The sequence below is a fragment of the Ursus americanus genome, chromosome 15 (genome assembly GCF_024610735.1).
Source record: "Ursus americanus isolate L20-20 chromosome 15, mUrsAme1.1.p, whole genome shotgun sequence".
Lineage (NCBI taxonomy): Eukaryota > Metazoa > Chordata > Mammalia > Carnivora > Ursidae > Ursus > Ursus americanus.
The window spans coordinates 7,589,995-7,613,850 of NC_142141.1; the positions used below are offsets into that span (position 1 = coordinate 7,589,995).

The following is a 23,856-nucleotide window of genomic DNA, read 5'->3' on the forward strand; positions in this document are numbered from 1 at the left end:
GAAATTAACACAAGGCCGTGCTAGGTTGAAAATTAGCTGCCCTGGGAATTAGGGAGCCTAGCTTTGCGGTGGGTGTGTTTTGTCAGGAGGGGTCAGCTTCATCACTAACCTACTCTGTGAGCCCCTGCGGCCTCATCTATAAAATGACATTGAATTAGATCATCTTTGAGGCTCTTCCAGCTGCCTCCCTGTCTCTAGGAAATACTGAGCCCGTGTACTAATGAGGGTTCCCTTGGTCTCAGCAGTGGGTGCTAAGGAGGGCTGGCATCTCCTGTCCTGGAGACTTGAGAGACACCGTGGATTGGACACTGACTGCTGGGGTGTGCTTGGGGTGTTGTCCTGTTCGTGGAGGCCCTCCGCGTTCTGGGGTTTGAGGATTTGCTAACTCACAGCACCCGAGGACTAAGAGTATCGCCAAAGGTCCTGGCCGAGGTTGGCCTCAGGACATGGGTGAATCCAGGAGTCTCCCACTCTATAGGATGTGTCCTGATTGGGAAAGTTTCTCTGAATTTTATAAAAATCCGCATCACCGAGGAGGAGGCAAAGGGGAGGAGGAGAGGGATGAAAGGAGAGACAGACCAAAGAACAGCTCACCAGAGCTCCTGTCAAGCTCTACAACGAGCAGCTGATTCCTCTAGGTTTCAGAGAGGGTCTGAGGGTTTCTGGAAGCCTGACATCACCACAGGGACGTTAAACCAAGAGTCAGGGGACCTCAGCCCCAGGAGCAGTAAGACCGTAAAATACACGGTGGTCGAATCCAGGTTGTAAGGCTCCAGAATTTCAGAAAAGGGGAGCCAGGTGAGAGCTGGCAGGTCTTCCCAGAGGGTCCTTAGGTTCATTGAGGAGGCCGAGCCAGCACAGAGGGCCTGCTGGGCAGGGGCAGGCACCGGGGAGCCGATGAAGGTGGCAACTTCTGGGAGGAGGTGAGGAGCAGTGGTCCCGTGGAGGGGACTGGCTGGAGGCCAGAGGACGAGGCTGGTCAAGTTTGGCCCGGATGTCCGAGGTTATGCAGATCAGGGAACTCCAGGACTAATGAGAAGGTTGGACTGGGGGAGAGACGATGGTTTTGTCACCTTATCTGTCTTTTATCTTGTAGGATTCTCAGTAAGTTAAGTCAAGAAATCAACAAGAATGAAGAGAGAAGGAGCATCTTCACACGCAAGTGAGTGGGGGAGCCAAGAGTCTAGTGACACTGTAACGAAATCCAAAGAATTTTCAAACCCAAGTTGAACCCAAGCACAGGACTGTTTTTGTCCCAACTTTTGACCCGCAGCACCCCAGGGTCTTGAAGCTGGGGCCAAGGAGGAGAGGGAGAGTTCTTTTACTCTGCCTCGCATCCTGCCCCTGGGTCTGTGACTTCAGGGGAACTTCCCCTAAAGAGTCAGGCAGTCATGAGCTCCCAGTTACACCACCAATGTGACTTTGATAGTTTCCAGAATTTTCGGACAGCCTGGCCCAGGTTGCTAAGCAACAAGGACACCAGTCCTACATGGTGAGCTCTACCCTCTACTGGGGGCTCCTCTTGCAGGGCTGGATTGAGGAAAGAGGGAGATGCCCCTAAGCCAGTAACATCATTAATGCAATGCTGTTTGCCTCTGCAGACCCCAAGTCCAGCGGTTTCCTGAAGAGACAGGTAAAGGGCTCAGGGGTGGGAGTGATTGCTTTAGGAGGAGACAGGCACTTCAGTTCTTCTGTCTGCCGGTTCCTGGGGCCCTGGGGTATTGTGCAATCGACCTTATTCACTAGTCTGTCAGGCAGTACTTTCCCAGAAAGAGATTTGGGTTCAACTTGAGAGCAGGAGAGGTGTTACTATGCCAGGCCTGGCTTACGCCCCCTGCTTAGCTGGGAGCCTCTACAGATCTGAGCTGAGGAACTGTGTGGGGAAGCATGGGAGGACCCAGGCTTTGACTGACCACCTGAACAAAGCCAGTGCCCCTCCATCTGGATCTTTAAAGCTTTAAAGAAGCTTTAGGGATCGGTCCCCAGGGTCTGTGTATTTTAAAGTCCTCTTGGGTGACTGTTCTGTGGTGAAAGGTTGGGAACCACCACTGCCTTCTGATAGAATGAGCTGCTCAGGTGGTAATTCTAGAGCTGATACTAAATCAACCCCCAGGTATGAGGAAGGTAGGATGAAGGCCTGGGATGGGCGGTGGTGTGTGAGTACATCATATGGGGTGCTGCTTTGACTTTCCTTCTAGAGGCTTCTTTTGGTACTGATGATGGTGTTATCTTCTTCCACAGAGAGCCATGAAGAGGACAATGGGGGCTGGTCATCCTTTGTGAGTATGGTGTGGGCTCTTCTACCCTTACAGTGGTTTGCAGAGCACCTTTGTAATAAGGAACTAGCAAGATGCCAATATTACCCTCCCCCGGGCGTCGTAAAATGTGTTCTCTAAAGGTCGGATACTAAACATTTCCAGCTTTGCCAGCCACACGGCCTCTAGCTCATCTACTCACCTCTGCTTTTATAGCACAGTACTAGCCATGGATGACCGCTGAACAATAACGTTTGGCCGTGTCCAAAACAGACGGTGGGCCAGATTTGGCCCCTGGGCTGGAGTTTGCAGATCACATCATTGTTTACTATTATCACCCCCACAGCAGGGCCTTCGCAAACTCCCTCCCCTAGATGGTATACACTAAAGTAGCTTAAAATAGCTTTTCTCATAGACTTAAATCCCCACTGGTGACACAGAGGGAAAGGGATTTCGGAATCGACTATTAGCCCCGTAAAGATCTCAGGGAAAGTCCAATCCAATTGGGTTTTATGTTGGAGGGGTCACAGTGACCCCTTTCAGAGTCTGATGAACTCAGGGTATCCTCTTCCCGAAGACTGCACTCAGTCACTAGGCATAAAGCCGGACTCTGGCGAAGCACTCGATCATGGCTGGGAGCCCGGTGTGTTCATTTTACAGATGAAGCAGCTGAGCCACACAGCTAGTTAGAGGCAAGGCTGGGACCCAGGTGGCCCCATCCTCAGTCTAGTGGTCTTCCTGGTAAGCAGCCACCTCAGTGCCTTTAGGAAGCAGGTAAAACATCCCTTGTCCTATTGGGATTCTGGCAAAAGGAAGCATTGCATTTGAAAAATGCCGGCTAAGTCTGTGCTTTCTATAAGAAGACAAAGGAATTGGACAGCTTTATTTTGTACAAAAGGGAAAACGGACCAGCGTTTCCCCCAAACTGTGTACAGGTTTGCACAGAAGCTGCATCTTTGCCCCTACAAAGGGCCATGTGGTCCCTCCTTGTGGGAGCCCAGCCCAAAGCTAGGGTCTTTCACCCTCTCCACAAACACAGGCTTTCCAGTAGCCACTGCCTCTAACGCTCGTGGGTTCCAGTGCACCCCCAGCCCCGCACAGGGCGCCAGGGGGGCAGGGGTGGCGACAAGGCACCCAACCATGTGAGTATTTTATAGCACGGATGACGTATGCACACAGCAGAATGGGATTAGGAACAAATACAGGCGTGCAAATTCAGGAGCCAAATCTTCAGGGAAACTGCTGTTCTAGAAGTGGAGAGGAAAAGTCTGTTGTTGGGAAAGGCTTCCAGAGTAAAGGCTGGTAGAAAGCAGGAGCAAGGGGGCCGGGGTGTGTAGGCAGAGACAATCTAGGGATTCCTCTGTCAGTCAAGGGCACTGAGTGGGTCTGCTAGGGACACAGGTGGAGACTGCTATCCCCAAGTCCCCTGACTCAGGGGTTCCATCCCCTGCTCTCAAGTTATAGGAACACAGAAGACAGGATGAAGTCTTTCTTGGAGTTCAGGAAGACACTCAACCTCACTTTGCCTTCCAATATTTAAAAAAACTTTCCTCAAATCAAACATGAACACAGGAATCTTTCAACTGATCAACTTAGTCTTTCTTAAGTCACGTAGCAAAGCTGTGAGGGTTTCTAGGCTACTGGTACACATCCTTCCTCGTCAAAATGCGACCTCCCACAAGCTTCTTTCCTTACTGCCCTTGACTTTAGAGGACTGCCCTGGGCTCATTTACACCCCAGATGACTTTGGCATGCGAGCGACGAGGCGCCCGTCCCACGCCGGCTGACGGGACCACCTCTGCTGGGGAAACCATGACGGTGACTGCCCACTTTCATGCGCAGACTCAAAGGCAGTCACTCAGTCCCCAGGGTGCACTGTCCCCGGGGCCCACAAAGAAGCACAGAAAATACAACACAAAGTTTAAAATTTAGCAAAAGAGTCTCTTCCAAAAAAGCAGCTTCAAACTCAGTGTCAGATGTCATGAATAATAAGCCGTTGTTTCTCCACACTCAGCTCTCAGCCAAAAGAACCAGGCAGCCCTGACTCTCCCCTCTTAGACACAATTTAATCTGCCTTCTAATTAACAGGCTTTGGTTATCTGGTTTCCCCATGAGCATGGCCTTCCTCACTGCACTAGGTTATAACGAGCACAGGCACACCAAGAACAGAACTGACAATTAACTAGTGGCATCGCAAATGCTCCAGGAATAAAAAATGTGTTTACTCAAAACAGAGCTGGCTCTCCCACCCATCTATTCCTGTGCCCTCCTCCTTTCTTCTGCTTTTCTCTCTTGTGCAAAAAGGTGTAAAGGAAAACGCACTCGCCTCGTGGCCCTAAAGTCCTCGATGGAGGTTCCAAGTCCACGACTCGCTGGCCCCATGATATTGCACTCCCCAGCCTCAGTGTCCTCCTCTGTAAAATGGGAGTGACCTCCCACGCCAGGACCGTTGTGAGGCTTGGCAGGGAGAGAATCGATGCGGGCGCAGGGGTGCCACGGAGCCTCTACAAACTGGTTGGTCCCCATCCCTGTGTTGGCAGGAGGAAGATGACTATGAGAGCCCCACCGACGATCAGAATGGGGACGACAATGATGACGACTACGAGTCGCCCAACGAGGAGGACGAGGCCCCCGCAGAAGACGATGCGGATTACGAGCCACCGCCCTCCAACGATGAGGAGGCCCTGCAGAACTCTATCCTGCCGGCCAAGCCTTTCCCCAACTCCAACTCCACGTACATCGGTAAGGCCCTGCGGCCCGGGCCGGCCGTGCTGACACCAGTGCCCATGCGGCACAAAGGAGCCCGCTAACGCCAGCTCAGCGGCTTCCCGGGTCTGTGTGGCTCCGGGCAGGTGACTCCCCCTCTCTGGGCCTCCATTTCCTTATCTATGAAATAGGACAATAAAAATGTAGAGCACAGAGGTTTGCTGGGAGGATGATACCTATTGCAGACAAATCATTGCCCGTGGTGGCTGATACCAATCCTGAACTACCACTCAAGGGTATTGGGCAGTGATGACTCATTTTGTGTGGGTCTTAGGTACTCACGAGTACCTTCCTGTTTCTCCCCAACTTTCGACCAACTCCTAGTTACGTGGCACTTCCACCCACAAACTGCCACAGTAAACATATCAGTACTAAGGGGGTTTGACCATCACTCAAGAAATTTAAACAGTATTTAAGATTTTTACTGTCAGTCTGTTCTTATCAGCCTGTTTCTCTCTCATTCATTCATTTCTCCACTCAACAACAACAGGTGTCCTCTGGTGAGCTGGGCGGCATTCTAAATGCCGAAATGGGAAATGGTCAGGAAAGAAGACATGGCCCCCACCTCGTGGGTCTTACACGCTAGGAGTGGTGGTGACAGAAAGTAGGCTTCTGCACACTTGCACTGCAGAGTGTCACAGAATCAGCGAGAAAGTTGATGATCTAGCCCGTGAACCAGTGGATACTACTCATCCTTTCTGCTGGACAACACTGTTGCCATGCGAAAGCCCTTTCACAAACCCTGTGTCAGCATTTCGTTTTGTCTTTTTAAGCACACCGTATGATACGGGGAAGAAGGATCGAGCCTGTTTCATATACAGGGAAATGGAGGCCCAGAGAAGACACGGATAATTAAGTCATTGAGTGCCTCATGTGAGCCAGTTATGGAACCACAGAGTGAAGACAGTCCTTACCCCCAGAGATTTCATAGTCTAGTGGGTGAGGTGACATCAAATGCACACAGCACCAATGAGTTAATTAAACCATGATCTATAGAAGACAAGTGCGGGTGACAAGGCTGGGGCATATGCCAAGTCTGGCCTTGCTTCCCTTAAGATAAGAGATTTAAGTTGCAATTTCACAGATGACTGGGAGTTGGCCGTGGAGTGGAGGTGGGGATATGGAAAGTGAAGGTGGATATTTTCCACCTCAGGAATGGCCATGCAAAGGCCCTGTGGCTCGAAGGAGCATAGCATGTCAGAGGCGCTGAGAGTTGGTCAGTGTGGGTGGAGAGGCATCAGATTAGACCAGGCTTGCCCAAGTTCTGAACCCCCTTCTCTGTGGAAGAACAACACCGCTCCAAGGCTGGGACTCCGGTGAGGCAACAGAGGCCCCCAGGGCACAGAATGTAAGGAGGTCCTCAGTCACAGTCCTGGCCTGGCCTTTCCCCCGTCACAGGGATGGGACATGGATAGCCTATCAACTTGGCCTAGGGTTGCTTCAGTGGGATCAGAGTTCTATGAGTTTCTGTCCCAAGCAAGTCCAAGTAAGCAGTTAAGAGTCTGTGGATCCGGGGCTCCCAGTTGCCTCAGTCAGTGAAGCCTGTGACTCTTGATCCCGGGGCTATAAATTTGAGCCCCATGGTGAGTGTGTACAGATTACCTAAAAATAAAACCTTACAAAAAAAAAAAAAAAGTCTGTGATTCGGTAACAAGAGTTGGTGACCAGCCCTTCCCTTTAAGCCAAGGGAGGAGCAAAAGGAGGAAGTGAGAGGGGGAGATCAGTCCAGAGCATTTGTGAGGGGAAGGAAGAGGACCCAGGACATGAGCCAGGAGGGCCAAGTTAACCCTGCCCTGGCACCTGGGTGTGTGTGTGTATAAGAGGGAGTGTCTGTGACACCCCGGCGGGCTGGTCTTGGGGCTGGTGGGGGTCTGCGGGATGGGGCGCCCCCCCCCCAGCACAGAGGTGCTCAGAGCTGGGTGCGGGGCTCTGCTGTTCCTGGACAACTCACCCCGCCTTGGCGTGGCATTTCTGCTTTCATTTCATTACCCTCTTGGCCTTGCTCTTCCGCAGACCGGCCCCCCTCCAGCAAAGTCCCGCAGCAGCCGCCCGTGCCCCCCCAGAGACCGATGGCAGTGCTCCCTCCTCCGCCCGTAGGCCGGAGTCACACGGTAGGCCTCCTCGCCTTCTTCCCTGGTGCTGTGTCCACTTTGATCCTTCCTTTGCCAGAGAAAAGCCTCTACGTCTCTTTACCCAATGCTGACTAGTAAAAAAAAGATTATATATAGGCTGGGAACATGCAAACCCAAGCACTCGCAGTGAGGGGGCTTTGGGGGTGACCTACAAGTGACGTCATAGTGCATGTCATCGGCATTTTCTTTTTACCCCAGGCAATTTAAACTACTTCAACAATGAAGTAGTGCTATTATTTCCCACCTTTGAAATTAATAAAAACTGAAATAAACTCGAGGGACCAAGGTCAATAAATGGCCCCTACAGCTATCGCATGGGTCCCGAGCACCTTCTCGCCTGCAAGACGTGCGCCACCTGCTGGCCAGAGGCGGAAATTCTGCGAGCCGGAACCCCGGGGGGAGGGGGGTGGGGGAGAGACAGCAAACCCCCTTTCCCCTTTCTTCAAGCTTACAGCCTCAGGTCCTATGGGTCAAGTTAAGTACCCAGAGAGACCCCGAGAAATTCAGGCTAATGTGTCCATAGCTGGAAATGTGTTTTCTTCATAAGGGATCTGAGCACCTCGACAGCAGTGGCAATTGCCAAAGTGTCAGGGCTGCAAGGAGGGAGAGGATGTATTTTCCCCAAATCTCAAAATGCAGACCACACCATAGTTGGGACTTTTCATCTAAGCATACATGGCTTCCTCCTGTGTGCAGTTGTCTTGCAAAGGGGGCTCAGGGAGCTGAATTGAGCTACAAAGATTTTGCTTTGAAACCTGAAGGCCTCTACCTCCACTACTGGGATGCAGAATTCACTCATTCAGTCAACACATAGCTATTAGCTGCTACTGTGTGCCAAGCAGTGTTCCAGCTGCTAGGAATAGAGCACGAACAAGACAAATAAGGTCCCCGCCTTTATAAAGTTTCCATTTTGGTTAGGGGGAGGCAGATATTAAACAAGTAAACAGATGTATGCACAAGACAATTTGAGTAGTAATGTGTGGGTAGGGGAAAGAACATTCTAGGCAGAGGGAAACACAAGGACCGAGATGAGAAGGAGGGCATGAGCTTAAGATCTTGCAGGAACTCTAAGAAGACACTTGGTGTGGGAGCCCAGTGGGCACTGGAGAGAGGAGTCTAAGAAGGAGCTGGAAGGTGGACACACAGCGAGTTTTTATTGTGTTCCTAGTGCGATAGGGGCCACTCGAGGGCTTGGCAGGGGAGTGACATGCTCACTCCACGCCATGCAGATAATACCTCAGATGAAAGAGTGCAGGATGGGGATCTCACGGAAGAGGTTATTGTCCAGGAGAGAAATGGCAGGAAAGTGAACAGAGTCAGACAGATTTGGGGTGATAAAGCCACTAGGACTGTGGATGTATCCTAATGAGATGTTACCTAATATGTGGATCTTTTTTAAACAGCCACTCCCCCCACCCCAGCCAAACCACGAAGAGCCTAGCAGAAGTAGAAACCATAAAACAGCAAAGCGTAAGTACGGGGGCTGCCCTGTCTTGCCCACCGACCCACCTGTTCCCTCGGCCCCAGCCAACTGCTTTCTTCTTGTAATTGACTTCAGTCTTTTTCCCTTCCAGTCCCTGCTCCTTCCATAGACAGAAGCACGAAACCTCCCCTTGATCGTTCATTAGCCCCGTTTGACAGAGAGCCCTTCGCACTAGGTTGGTATCGCTCCATTTGATACATGGTGACCATGGCCAGTGTTTATAGAGTGCTTGCGGCGTGATCTTCACACGCATCACCACAATCATGATGGTACCCTGACGTGGGACTCTTAGCATCATCCTCATTTCATAGACCAGGCAACTGAGGCCCAGAGATAACTTTCCCAGATGACTCAGCTACCCAGCGATGGGGGTAGAGACTCAGCCCGAGATCAGACTGACTGCAGAGCCCCTGCTGTCAGCCCTGTGCTGGGCCTGCTTCTTCGTGGGTGCCGTGGATGCCGTGGGTACACGTACCCCATTGTTCTCCCACAGGCCGGTGCAGGAGGCATCGCAGTGCAGAGGGAGGGCCTGGGCAGAGCCAGGAGGTCTGGGAGAGCTGTTGTCAGCTGCCTGAGCTGCTGCTGAGCAGCTTACTGACCACAGGGACCGTATGTGTTCAGAGTTGTCTCCTTATTTGTAAGGTGGCCATTCTGTAAGGAGACGATGCTTGATAAAACTCCAAGGCGCTATCCAAACGTCAGGGTTTTCATTGTTGCACATGTGCAGTTGACCAAACTGTGGGTATCCCACAGTCCTTTCCCCCCAGAATTGGCCCAATGTGTTCTTGGAGTATGGCTACCTCTATATAAAGCGATTTTCAATTCAATTCTAAAACTTAGCGACCATTTATTGAGCACCCACTCTGGGGCAAGCACTTTATCTACCAAAATTTACCTACATTCTCCTCACACCAACCCAATGAAGGGAGGGTGTTATTCCCCCCATTTTGCAGACAATGAAACTGAGCTTCAGAGGGGTTGAAGAACTTTCCCATATTTGCATAACTCAGTGTAGGATTTGAACCCATGTCTTTCTGACTTCAAAGTGGGTGCTCTTTTCCAGCCACATCGTGCTATAGTTGGAGACCCTGGAGTTTCCTTGCTCTGGGGTAGGGAGTTCTGGGGAAGGAGCTGGGAGCCTTGCAGGAGAAGGAGCCCCAAATCCCAGCCACACCCAGCCTTCCTGGCCGGCACTCTGAGCCTGGCAGCTCGGCTTTTGTGGCCTCAGGTTCCTCTCTGTGTGCAAATGAAGTTCAGTTCTTAGATTGAGGCTCCTGCTTGCTGCTCTTTCCCCGACCTGGGCCATGGCTCTGATGACTCATGCAAATCTCTGTGGGCTGTTTGAGTTCAGCGTGGTCTGCTGCAGATAGCTGTTCAAATTACGTGAAAATGAAGACAGACAGATTCAAGTTCAGACCCCAGGCCTGCTTACTGCCAGAAGTCAAGCGTCCGAAAAGTAGAATACTGACATCGAATCCTTCAGAGTCATCACCTGAACAAAACTTTCCTTTTAAAAGATTCTTTTTCTAAAAAAGCTGTTTTTATTTTTTTAGTTTTTAAAGGTTTTACTTATTTATTTGACAGACAGAGAGAGAGAGAGGGTGAGAGAGCACAAGCAGGGGGAGCGGCAGGCAGAGGGAGAAGCAGGATTCCCGCTGAGCAGGGAGGCTGATGCGGGACTCCATCCCAGGACCCTGGGATCATAACCTGAGACCCCCAGGTGCCCCAAAAAACTGTTTTTACGCTTCCTCTGACAATACCTGCTCTTGATTGCTTCCTAGTCCATGATGTTTTGAGAGTACTAACCTCTTAGGATGCGCTCTTAATGGAGACGGTGCCCAGAGAATACGCATACATCCGAAGAATCTTTTTTTAAAAAGAAAATCTACTTAAGCCTAAGAATATACATCTAAGTTTTCTGGGTAACCTTGTAAAGCAGGGTTCCCATTCTAAGCCCAAGTTTTATGAATAATACACATTTCTTATACCACCAAAACTGTCTCCCACTCAACAGTGAGCTCTTCACAGTAGGACCAGATTCTTAGGACCTGTCGGGGGCCTGGGCTGTACATGATGTGAAAATCGTATCGTCATTTGCTGTGGGCTGCACAGAGGTATGGGAGGGAGGGAAAGAAAGCGGAAGTATCTAGCAGTTGTCAGCTGCCTGACCCTGCATATAAATTGTGACCTGATCCGTAAGCAAACCTATGCATTTTTAACCTATAATCCTCATTTTACAGGTGAGGAAATTGAGACTCAAAGGCCTTAAATGACTTGCTCAAGGCATACAGGATTTGCTTGTAGACCTGGTTGAATACAGTTAAGATGTACTTTTTATTGCACTGAAAACCTAGGGCAGAGTTCTCAGGTACACCTAGAACTTCTTCAGGGAGCCTGCATTTCGTCTGTTCCAAGAAAAAAGTAAAAGGAAGAAAGCAAAAAACCCAACCAAAATTAAGACAAAATGATTTGCGTCCCACCAGGAGTATCTCCTGAAATGCTCTTCCGTAAATTAAAAGTTTTTCCAGAAAGTAAGTGTAATACTTCATGTAATGTCTCATGTACCACGGGATTGGAGGCAAATTAACTCCTCCGGGGCAAATGGGTTTCTTTCAGATACAGGAATCAACTTAGGCTATACAGAGAACGTCTTAGTCAGTGAAAGAGGCATAAAATCCCAAGAAGACATTAATCCTTCTTACCATCAGTTGCATAAAATCAATTGTTGTAAAGAAGCACCGGATCCAGAATACTGTTTGTATGTACGCAGCGCTGTGTGGCCTTGGGCTAGTCACTTCATTTCTCTGGGCCTGTAAAGTTGGGCGCTGTACACGGGCATCGTCCGGCGCTGACGTCTATGGCTCTTCGGTGCTCACACTCCCACAGCCCCCTCAGGGCTCGGACTCCTGGTTTCACGAAACTATGTTTTAATACCTTCTGCTTAGCGGATAGAGTATTCAAGGCCTGCGTGCTGTTTGTCGTTCACAGGGAAGAAGCCGCCGTTTCCTGACAAGGTAAGCTGCCTCCCTGGTTCATTTTGTTTGTTTTTACTTTTGTTTCACTCTGTGTCTTGTCTTTATTCTTTGAAAAGTGCTGAGGACACTCACATCTCTCCCCTCCTGTCTTACAGCCCTTGGCGCCCGCGGGAAGGTAAGGTGCATCCGTGTGAGGGCACGCGGGGTGTGCCGTGGAAACACGGGAAAGTTCGTTCCTCACGCCTCCTTTCTCTCAACGCAGCAGGCCTCTCGGGGAGCATTTACCCAAGATGCCAAAGCCTCCTTTACCGCCAGCTGCCGAAAGGCATGACAGGGGTAGCCCCGTGCCAGGCAAGAAGCCACCTGTGCCCAGGTAACTGTCTTCTGTCGCTTGAGGTTGTCATTCAGAGCGGTGACGCCAACAGCCTGCCTCCCAGTAGCCTACAAGGGACCGAAGGTCACGGGTGCTCTGCGGGAGCCGGGGATGGTTTTGCTGCTGGGGCTTGAGGAACTCTGGCTTCTTGGGTTGGATGTCAAGTCCTGGGTCCCTTTGAAGATGACAATGATCTAGCAAAGAGAGGAGTGGAGAGATGCTTCATCAGGGGGATGGGAATGGTCGCTGTCTGTGGAGAATGTCTCCTCCACCAGTCGAACCCGTGCTCATGTTTTCCTTTCATCTCGGTCCATGGGAACGGTACCTGCCACTTCATTTGTCAAGACAGGTAGCAGAGAGGACATAATTGGGAGAGGTTTTTAGGTCACCGTAAGTGTCTTCCTCACTGTTCAGCCACATTTTATAATGGCAGAATGCTGAAGTCGGCTCTAATATTTCTAAATTTCCTGTGAGGACTTTGGGGGCCTGTGTACCACAGGCATAAATGTACCTGGGGTCAGGCTCCACCTTATTACTTCCTAAGGACATAACCAAGGCCTCTGTTTTTCTCGTCGGTGTCATTGGGCTTCATAGCTCTGGCTGTTGGATTAAACCAGGGCCACGGCTAGAGGGCACCGAAAAAATCAAGTTAATATTTGAATGGATTTTTCGTAATGGAATCTTTTTAAAAATCAAAATGAGTATAAAAAATATGTAACGAACAAAATGTCAAAATCTTAAATAAACACACGATGGGAGGATGCCAGGTGAAGCGTCTGACAGACAGGAGGCATTCAATATATTCCTTCTCTCACCCCCCTGTCCCAGGAGAACATGACGTGGGCCCAGACACACAGCTGCCTAGATCAAAGGAAGCTGTCACCAGATCTGTCTGACTCGCTCGTGCATCTGGGAGAAGTCCCAGAACAGTAGCATTTTCCAGCTGTCTCCCCTTCACCCGAAGGGTGAGCCCCGAGATGGCTGTTTTAAGGCATCAGCAAAGGAGAATATCACCTAAAATGTTTTCGTTTGCTTGGAGAAACATCTACTCAGTGAAATTTAATAGCTACTAAAGAGTTAGTTTGCTGACTAAACCTTTTTTATATATATGTAATTATTTGCTGCAGTAGCTAAAAGAATAAAGGTTTGCCTAGCTCAGCTCGCAACGGTGACAGAACATTGAGTCACCAAACCTTCCCTCCACCCCTGCTCCCTGGCTTTTCTGCTGGTTTTTTTTTTTTTTTTCCCATTTTATCACGGCTCAGTGGGTTTGATTTCTCATTATTAGAGTAAGTGAAACTATCTATATTCTGAGGCTGGCTCGCTGGAACTCTTCATGCTCAGTTCTTTTTCTTTGCCCGAATTCATTTCAGGCATGGATGGGGACCAGACAGAAGAGAGAACGTAAGTACAAAATGCCGTTTGGTAAATGCTTGGAACGGGGAAAATCAGTGCAGGCTCTGTGGATCTTGGGGCCGTGCCTTTCCCAGACTTCTTTGAAGCCCAGTGCAGGGAGCAAGGCCTGCACACAGTAGGCTCTTAAATACTGGTGCCTGTTGGGGCCTCCGTCTTTTCCTCCTGCCCGCAGGGCTGCACTGCTTAGCTCTGGTTCCTCAGGGAGCTCCCAGGGTGGCTGGGTGAATCAGCCCCACTCCCAGGTGGTAATTCACAAGGTTAAAGTAACCGCGTCCAGAGGGAAGGGTAAAAGGAGGGAAGCCCAAGAGTCTGGGCCTTGCAGCAAAGTTTACAAGGTCTCTGTTTTCCCTTTTAATAAGTCCACGACCTGTATAAGAGAGGGAATAGCAATTATTGAATGCCTGCTGTGTGCATGTTGCCTAGCTAGCAACGTTTGGATGAAGAGCTGTTTGCCTGGGAAACAGCAATGAAAGTTTTATGTCCAGTTTTACCAATGAAAATCTTATGTCCCACAAACCCTATCAGTTTCAGGCAAACTGGGACCAGCATAGTTGGTCACCTCAGCTTTACACGTTTTGCATGTAATGACCCTATGAAGAATCACTGTTTCTCTTTTATTAAGAGGGAATCAATACTCACAAGGGGTAAGATACTCATCACAAGTTGCACAGCTAGTGATTAGCCGGCATTGGAATCCAAGTCTGTCTGATTTCCTCTACACTATAAGCCCTCCGAAGGTGATCACGCCCCTACCACTGTTCAAGGGCTCAGCCCACAAGAGCCTGCTGTCTTGTAGCTCTGTGCTAGATGCTGTGCTGGTTCGGATACAGTGCGAAGACATGAAAGACAGACCCACGCCCAACATGCGAAACAGCATGTGATCATGGAATGAGCTCTAGGGGTGGAGGCAAGAAAGTAATTGATGGGACTTGAGGAGCCAGGGGTGACTTCTTAGAGGTGAGATTTATGATGTCATTGAATGATGGGGAGAGCACAGAATAGACTCGTCCTAAGAGAAAGCCCAGGTGCATTCCAGCCTCAGGAGTGTCCCGAGCAATGGCAGGTGGGCGACAATGCCCATTCACCCTATGGGGACAGCAAGGACAGCAGCTTGGCTACAGAGCCATAGGACAAAGAGGAGACAAGGTTGAAAGTGAGGGTAACATTATACTCTTGATGTTCCCAGTCTCTGGAAAGGTTGATGCTCATGTCACGAGAATCCGAGAGTTGTAGAAAGAAATATGACATGGTTGCAATGGTGTTGAAGAAGGATTGCATCGTGGGCACTCACTGGGCCCATGTGTGTTTATTTATGCAGCGTTTTGCTGGGACTCCCAGTTGGCCAACTGGGATGAATGATTGTGGCTATGACACTTCTTATCTCAATGGCAGGACTAATGACAGCTAACTTTCACTGAGCGCTCCACATATACCAGGCACATGTCATAACCAACTCGGTCCTTGCAACAATACCTTGAATAAGGTGGTCTTTCTTCACCACCGTGCTGGCCTATCAAAACAAGTCCAGGTTGGCAGTTAGGGCCCGCTGGTCAATGGCGAAATCGGTTCGCCTCTTGGAACATCACTTCTCATCGGAGGAGTACAGCAAATAGCTCCTCCCTTGCCTGTTTCACAGGTTGCCTGAAGATAAGTGCTGAGCAATGCAGACAGCTTGTAAGCCACAAGATACATAAATAAGGTGGAGTTGCTTTAAGGGGCATGGCAGAAAGAAGGCTGAGCTTTGGGCCAGACTAAAGATTAGGGGTCGAATCCATTTCTGTAACCCTTGGCAAGTTAGGACTCCTTCCTGAGCGCCACATTTCCATTTGTAAAATGAGGATGTTAAATTTTTAAAGGGCTGATAGGAGAATTGGATGAGATATTGTGTATAAATCTTTGGGGCACATTGTAGAGACTGCCATTATTATTGTGTCTTTAGGCCCTTTTGGACACCTCAGAACCTATTTATTCTGAGAGCCTCTGTTTGGAGTGTCCTCAGATGATTGCTTGTATTAAGAAATTATGAACCACTTAGCAAGCTCTACTGTTTTCCTCAATATATTTATTATGGAGACACACAACTGCTAAAGAAAGAGAGACATTCATATGATTGAGAAATGCAGTTCTTTTAGGAATTGTGTTTTGATGATAGGCTAATACCTTTTTTTTTCTTCCCCTTATCAGGATGAAGATGATGGTATGTCCAGAAAAAAGCTTTCTTACAACTTATAACTCATTCTTTCATTTTTTTGCTCGACATTCACATGGAATTATCTAGTACAGACCCCATGGAATCAATTATAATTGTTAAATTAGTATTAAGTAGATATATATCAGTTCGTATACTGTATTATTTATCTGGGTTACCAAAGAGAACTGCTATGTTCATAAGTAATGGTGCAAACGACTTAATGGTACAGCAAAATTAAAAATTGCGTATAGGGTTTGATAGAAAAATTTCTAATATTTATGCCTTCTAATACAGGAAGGTTCACTAACTGTAGATAAATGAGACAGCATAAAATTTGGCTTACATAAAACTTGTGAATCATTGCTGAAATTCATATGGTTTCCAACTGACAATTTTCTGCCAAGATAGCATTTCAAAAATGAAAAAATAAAATACATGTACATTGTAGAGAATGACGTAGAATGGCAGCATTTTAATACACCCCAAGATGGCAAATCATCTAGAAAAACCTTGGGGGTGGGGTTCCATCCGACCACTTCATAATCACATTTGATCTTTTGACTAGCTGTTTCTAACTTACTGGGGAGGAGTTCTGGAAGGTTCCTGTGACACTTGGATCCTGACGATCTGTTTTATTTTTCCTTTCCCCCCACAGTGCATCAAAGACCTTTGCCTCAGCCCACAATGCCCTCCATGAGCTCCAATACTTTCCCTTCCAGATCCACCAAGCCATCGCCCAAGCACACCCTCCCTACACCTCATATGCCTGGAGCGTTCTCTGAAAGGTCTGTGGTAACGTCATTCTGTGCTAACTTAACATCACACCCAGGTCCATTGATAAGAACTAACATTAGGTGGTTTGGGGAAGAAAGAGACGAGCCAGTGGTAGTCAGGTCAGAATATTTTGGGTCTTCAGAGACAAAATCAAGCTGAGCATAAACCACCAATGTGTTAATCTGCTGCTATTCTTGGAGTCTCTGTGCTTGGGGTTGGAGGGGTCCAGAACTGACGGCCCCATAGTCACCAGGACAGAATGGACCCTTGGGCAGTAATGGGGAATGCTTTCACTTTGTGAATTAAAACAAACACTCAGGAAACCCAGTGAATTTAAGTACTCGGAGTTCATCCAGATCTTGGATGAGCAGACCTAGCAGCTGCTACACCTTCACCGCGTAGGCCCTAGTAGGCCCGGTTTCTTAACAGCAACAATGTTTCTCAGGGCCCACAGTGAGGCTGTCTGGAGGCAGAGGCAGGAACAGGAGAAAGACACAGGTCATTTCTCCCTAAATAAGCCCAGGATCTGCCCCCTGGTGTCCTTAGAGCTCCCAGACCTTTGAGTTCATTCTCTCCTATGCAAAGGGAGAGGCCCAGGCCCCACCTTCAATATGGGAGAAAACCACCTGCATGGCCTCGCTAGCCCTGCTAGATATCTAGGACTCTCATTTTTTTTCATTGTCCCTGTGTGCCTCTTGCTTTGATTTTCTTCTGTTTCTTCTCACTCTTCTAGCTGTTTTTCTTTTGCCATTTTCTCCTTCTACTCCATCCCTCACTGGGGCCCCAACCCTGTCCTTCCTTCGTGCTGAGGACCACTCAGCGCCATTGATGAGCAGAGCGGACTGACACGGTTGGGCTAGTGGGTGGGGAAATGGCTGCTCAGCACGGAGCAGGCAGCATTTCGGGGCCCCCACCGGTGCCTCCTCCCACCCCCATCCCTGAAGATACTGTTTCTGTCCGCTGCAGGGCAGCCGGGCCCTCTCTGGGTTTTTCATCCAGCCACCCCCCTCTCCTCGTGGACCATCAGGCCCCAGGATTCACTGTTCCCAAACTCCATGCCCATTCATATATGTTCCTAACCAAACGAGATGTCTTCTCCCCAGGGGACGTCTGCCATTCTCTAAACCCAAAGGCCTTAAACTGCAGCCAGCTCTTAAAAATAAGCCTCAGATGCCTTTTATAGGTTGTTGTTGTTTCGACTTTCAGAGTCTGTTAGCATTTGGGGTAGTCCACCTTGGGGCAGGGGTGAGATGTGCCCCATCAACCCCTCCTCTTACTCAGCTGCCATGGCTTCAGGGAGGGTTGGTAGTTGCAAAAGCAGCAGCATTTTCAGTGAGTTTCCCTAACCCAGCCCCGCCATCAGCCTCTTCAGCCCAACCCACCGTAAATCTGCTCTCTTTCTGTCTCCGCAGTAACAGTGGTTTCCCACAGAGTGCCTCCCTGCCGCCATACTTCTCTCAAGGTTTGTACTCTGGGCTCTAGTGACCTAATCCCTGCCCTCTAGGCAACATGCCTCCATGACTGGATTCCTAACCATCCCAAAGCCTGTTGGCAAAGGTTTGGTCATTCCCTAAAGGCCAGAAGATATGTTTTCTCATTCAATATTCAATTCCGTTTCTGCCGTGCCAGGGCTGTTGGAATGCTAGGACGCTACTACATGAGACACACACACACACACACACACACACACACACACACACGGCCTCAGAAAGGTGGCCTTGGCCTTAATCTTCACACAGAGAGCTTTTCCTCCCTGCTGTTTTTATATGGTGCTCGAGATGATGGCTTGGCGTTCTCTGTAGCTTTAGGTTTCTATAATGAATCTACCCTTGAATTGAGAGTGGAGGACCATGTTTAAAATACAAATTAAGAGAACCCAACCCCCCAAGGTTCTGATTCAGGAAGTCTGGATGAGGACCTGCATTTTTAACACCTTCTCTCGGTGTCCATGATAAGTATTTGCTGAGAGTGCTCTCAAACTTTAATATGAATACAGATCACCTGGAAATTGTGTTGAAATTCTAATTCAGTGGGTCTGGGGTGGGATGTGAGAGTCTGCATTGCTAGTAAGTTCTTATGTGATGCTGATACAGCTGGTCCATGGACCACTTTGAGTAGCAGCAAAGGCCTACAAGGTAGGACTAGACTGTGCTTATTTTTTAGCCTTAGACACTTGCAAGTAATTGGCACATGGTAGGCACTTTTAAAATGTTTGTTGAATGACTGAGTGTTGAATGACTGTGGAAAGTTACCCAATTCTAGTAAAGAGATTTTTCTCATGCCAGGAAACTGGCCTAGTGTTGCCAGATTTTCTGATTTTTTTCCCAAGAAAACCCGGAAATATGGCTTTTAATATGAAATTACCTGATTTTTATTTTATTTTTTTAAAGATTTTATTTATTTATTTGAGAGAGAAAGAGAGAGAGAGGGAATACAAGCAACGGGAGCAGCAGCTGGAGAGGGAGAAGCAGGCTCCCCGCTGAACAGGGAGCCCGCTGCGGGGCTCTGATCCCAGGACCCTGGGATCATGACCTGAACTGAAGGTAGACACTTAACCGACTGAGCCACCCAAGAGCCCCCAAATTACCTGATTTTTAAAGGTTGGCTTTAAAATTTTTTAATTGCTGTGAGGAGCAAAACACTTTTTTTTTTTTTTTTGGTCATGGTACACAGGCAAGAACACCAGTGTGTGTCATAAACAGAAGAGTATGTTAGTGCTTGAATTATGGCTCAAGAGTCTATATATATATATATATATATATATATTTGGAGCACATCCATTACATTCAGTTGAATACATTATCCCATAAACGTATGAGACACTAACGAAATCCATTATGTTGTCAATGTTGCCTAAGCATTTGAGGGTATAGTGAATACTACGTGGTTTCCACAGTTGCCCCCACACCCCTTGATTTTCCACAGTGTCCACAACTCACTGCGTGCTGTGGACCCACATTGCGTTACTTGCCTGGCTTCTGCAGGCATCTAAGCTCCAGACGTTTCACTTATATCAGTGTTTCCCAAAGTAAGTTCCACAGACCCCCAGTTTTATGGGTTGTTGGTGGGGATCATTAATGTAAATAGTTGGTTAATGTTGGGGGGAATGCTTACCTTAATCAAAATTGATCCTTTTTTCCCTAAGACTGCCAGGACACGTGGTCCTGTCTTCTCCTTTGGCTGCTCCCATGTTAGGAAGATAAAGGATGTTCTGTAAATTGTCCACAAAACTCACCCCAGCTCCCTTGAGGATCTCAATAGTGAGAGTGATGTGTGGTTGCAATAAAAAGTAGTATATTGTGTATTGCGAACATGACTTCGTGGTGCTGGCCTGCAGACGCAGAAGCAGAAAAGTAATTCCTCGACTCTAAAGGAGCCAGGCAATATAGGCCTTGTTTATATTCGTTAACTGTATAGTTAGGTTTCTTTCATTCGATACACAGTATAAAGTGCCTGCCATGTTGGACTGCAAAGGTAGGGATAGGGAACATCTGTCTAGGCCTTGGGAGCCTTAAGAAGGGCAGTCTGGGGGCGCCTGGGTGGCTCAGTTGTTAAATGTCTGCCTTCGGCTCAGGGCGTGATCCTGGTGTTACGGGATCGAGCCCCACATCAGGCTCCTCTGCTGGGAGCCTGCTTCTTCTTCTCCCACTCCCCCTGCTTGTGTTCCCTGTCTCTCTGGTGGTCTCTCTCTCTGTCAAATAAATAAATAAAATCTTTAAAAAAAAAAAAGAAGAAGAAGGGCAGTCTGTTCTGCTTAATTAGAAGCAGGGAACACCATGGTGCAGAATTCTGCTAGCCTGGCTCAGGTGACCTCAGCCCTTCCCAGGTAATTCTACTGCCTCAGTGGCCTGGGCCTGCAGTTTGCCTCTTGTGGGGTATTGTTGATGGAGGAACAACCCTGCTGGGGAACCACCTGCAGTGCTTGTTAAACGCAGATTGGGTGATTCAGGGGCCCCCCTCCCATTCTTACTTATGCAGAATAATGTTTGGGAATCACAGGTTCGGGTCCTGACCCTGCCACTAAGAGCACATGATTTGTTCAGGCTCTCTGAGCCTTTGTTTCCTCACCCTCGAAAGAAGATAATACACATCTTGCAGTGTTGCTGTGGGGATTAAAGGAAGGGTAGAGGGGTGCCTCACTTAAGGCCTGGGCAGAGGAGTGCTGAATAGATATGTGTGGAACCATGAATGAATGACACATGAATAATTCAGAGAACATTCAGCTCACAGAACTTTTCAGTTCTTAACAGCCATTCCGGCATATAGAAAGCCTCGGGGATTACGAATCAGCACAATCAAACCTTTGCTGAGATTAGGAAACACATTCTCAGAAGGTTTCAGGGAACCGTGAACAAGACAAAAGGGTGTTAGGGAAGGTGAGACACAAATGCTGGGTAACTTACAGGTACCTCACAGACTTCCCGACTGACCAGGTAGTTGGCAGGGTCTTCTGTGAGAGTTGAACACTTCTGCCTCTTTAGAAAATGCAGTTAGGAACAGTAGGTAGCAAACTCTGGTTCTAGAAGCTAACGATATTCTCAAGGTAATTTCACCTTGTCTTGGGTAACTTACATTTCTTAATGTGTAAACACAGGAGGACCTAATTCTCTTTATTACCGCATTGTCACTGTATCAGTGGTTGGGAATCCATTCTGGGTGTGCGGGGGCCTAGGAAAAATCGGTCTCGTGAACATTGTTTTTGATGATCACATTAAAACTACCGTGAGTTTTTCATTAATGGCCTAGTTATTTTATATTATGTGACATGCACTGTTAAGAAATCACTCAAATTTGTGGAACTGTCCTCAAAATTTCACTGACATGGCTATGGAATGATGTCTGAACAGTCAACAGCGCTTGCGGTTTTGAATAGGTGAAAATTATTTTTGAAACTATGGCTTCTTAAAATGTCAATTGCTGGGAACAATTGCAAGGGCGTTTTAGGGGGAAATGTGTGATGACAGAAATGAAAAATAGCTACAGCAAGTTAACTTTCAAAATGCTGTACTCTTGAAGGCCTTAGCAACAGACCGCCTCCCAGAGCTGAGGGAAGAAACTTCTCCTTGCCAGTTCCAAACAAACCTCGATCGCTGTCTCCTGGGGAAGAAGAGGTAATTAAGCATATGTTTTTATTTTCTTTTTTTCCCAGCAAATAAGCAGAATCTCCCGTTTGATACTCTTTTGTATTTTTATTATTACTTTAAATTACCCTTAATTTTTTAAAAATTAAAGGGGAGGATCCAGATGAAAAATATGTTCTTTTTCCTTGGTGTTTTTTCAGACTTTTCCAATAGCAAATGTGTGTTTTGTATTTAACAACGAGAAAAGTAATTCTAGTTTTCATTTGTTTTCTAGCTTATGACCTTGAATAAGTCACTTAACTGCTCATTAACCCAGATTTTTCATTAACCATATTACACGCAACTGAGGAAATTATTACATCTATATCTTTCCTGATTAAAGTTTCCATTATATATGTAATGCTTATTCACAACTACCTTTGCAACCAGTGTCAAGATAAAAAGCAGTTCATGCAAAATATCTTCTATTTAGCCCCACCGAAGTGATTCTATATTCAAATTAAGAAAACAAATGCTTCAACGCTCATGGAATTGAGGTGGTGATTTATGAAAATGATTACTTGGAGGCTTTTCTTTTCACTTACATATGTAACTGCAAAATTTATTCAGTTTTTAAAAATTTACATTTTCAGAATTCATTAAGTGAAGAGTGGTACGTTTCTTATATTACCCGACCAGAGGCAGAAGCTGCTCTTAGAAAGATAAACCAGGTACTGTACTGAAGTTTATTTTTAAGTAGTTATAAATATTAATGGAAGGAGAAAAGGGGAACTGGCTTTTATTCAGGACCAATTACGGGCTAGGAATTCTGCTAGGTGATATTCATGCTCTTACACCAACGGGACCCACTAGTGACGGCTTTACACCTACCAGCATCCATACCAATGATTCCTAGAATCTGGGAAAAATCTAAATTAAGGTAGTCATCTGGCTGGCAGAATCTGAGGAGATTTTATTAACAAAAAAGGTCTGTCTTGTCATAAGAAGCATACCTTATCAAAAGGAGACTCTTTCCCCTAAACTTCTAACATCTTACTGGTTCCATCTTCATTTTTAATATACAATTGCCATCCACACTGATGTGAAGGGATCCATATGGAGAGAGGCAGCAGGAACTTTTTGCCCTTTCCCCTAGAAATTTCTATTTTAGCCAGATCTCCTATGGTCTGGTGCTGAACCTTAACCTTAAATCTATATATTAGAGAAAGAAAAGCAAAGATCCCTCATCTCTCACATCTTGAGTTTACAAGAATAGTTCTCAATCTTAGCTGTACATTTAAATCACCTCGGGAGCTTAAAAAATTCTGATTCCCGGGTTTCACCTAGAGAGATTCTGATTTTAGTTAGTTAGGTGTTCTCTGTGGGTTCTGGGAGTCTTCAGAACTCTAAATTCTAAACTGTTGGCTGTGAATCACTGGTCCACAGGCACATTTGTTGAATAAAAGAGGTTCCGAATGAAATTTACTCAATCGAAATAAAAAGAACAAATGAAAGCCGTTTTCGCAGATTGATGGCTATTTAAAGCCATCATGATTCAATCCACAAACGAGGGGGTAGTTTAAAGCTGCCTTATTAATTCATTCTACTTTAATATTAGATCTTTACAGTATTAATATTATGTAGCAATATTTTATGGAATGACATTTTAAAGTACAGAACAAATCACAAAACTACTTTAATAAATTAAAAACAGTGATACGAACACAAGATGGTCCACATTTGTTTATGGTCAGGTGTTTAATGATGAACACAGGGAAATCACGAGGTTTTAAAATGGGTGAATTTCATAGCATTTGCATGTTTTCTGACTTTGGTTATGGAAAGAAAGGGTTAGGGAATTAGCTCCCAGGAGTAGGAAGGCAGATCTTTAGTTAAACTAATAAAGTCCTTATTTTGTCTGGCCCTTTATCCACTCAACCACTTAGTATTTGTTTTATTATTGAAAAAAGGGATTTCTTTTTCATCAGGAGGCTTCAAAGAGGTCTCTTTGAAATGTGGAAATTTGATACAATCTTTGCTGCCTCTTGACGACCAAGAAGTCCATGGTACATGGGACTGTAACCGTTCAGGGAACTAAACGTTCATTGACTTGTCAACTGGTTAAGTTTCCAGATCTCTAGAGGCTTGTCTACTGCTCTTACAGGCAATAGAAGTATAACATTTACTGGGGCGCCTGGGTGGGTGAGTCAGTTAAGTGTCTGACTCTTGATTTCGGCTCAGGACATGATCTTAGGGTCCTGGAATTAAGCCCTGAGTTGGCCTCCCCGCTCAGCAGGAAGTTTGCTTGAGTATTCTCTCTGCCTCTTCCTCTGCCCCTCTCCCCACTCATGTCCTCGTGCTCTCTCTAAAATAAATAGGTTTAAAAAAAAAAGAAGTATGGACATTTACTGCTCATGTAGTAACAGGAATT

The 23,856-nt window shown here is 47.1% G+C and overlaps 1 protein-coding gene across 1 annotated transcript in view; it reads left to right on the plus strand.

Moving 5' to 3' along the window:
- The window catches only part of LCP2 (lymphocyte cytosolic protein 2), a 44,355-nt gene that overhangs the window by 18,032 nt on the left and 2,467 nt on the right, over positions 1–23,856 (plus strand). Inside the window, exons 4-19 of the mRNA XM_045792090.2 lie at positions 1,097–1,162; positions 1,602–1,633; positions 2,242–2,279; positions 4,796–4,997; positions 7,035–7,132; positions 8,557–8,623; positions 8,728–8,811; positions 11,625–11,650; positions 11,767–11,786; positions 11,874–11,984; positions 13,358–13,388; positions 15,585–15,597; positions 16,247–16,376; positions 17,778–17,827; positions 21,382–21,476; positions 22,079–22,156. Of these exons, the coding sequence (XP_045648046.1) occupies positions 1,097–1,162; positions 1,602–1,633; positions 2,242–2,279; positions 4,796–4,997; positions 7,035–7,132; positions 8,557–8,623; positions 8,728–8,811; positions 11,625–11,650; positions 11,767–11,786; positions 11,874–11,984; positions 13,358–13,388; positions 15,585–15,597; positions 16,247–16,376; positions 17,778–17,827; positions 21,382–21,476; positions 22,079–22,156 (1,141 nt within the window). The remainder of the gene's footprint in view (positions 1–1,096; positions 1,163–1,601; positions 1,634–2,241; positions 2,280–4,795; positions 4,998–7,034; positions 7,133–8,556; positions 8,624–8,727; positions 8,812–11,624; positions 11,651–11,766; positions 11,787–11,873; positions 11,985–13,357; positions 13,389–15,584; positions 15,598–16,246; positions 16,377–17,777; positions 17,828–21,381; positions 21,477–22,078; positions 22,157–23,856) is intronic.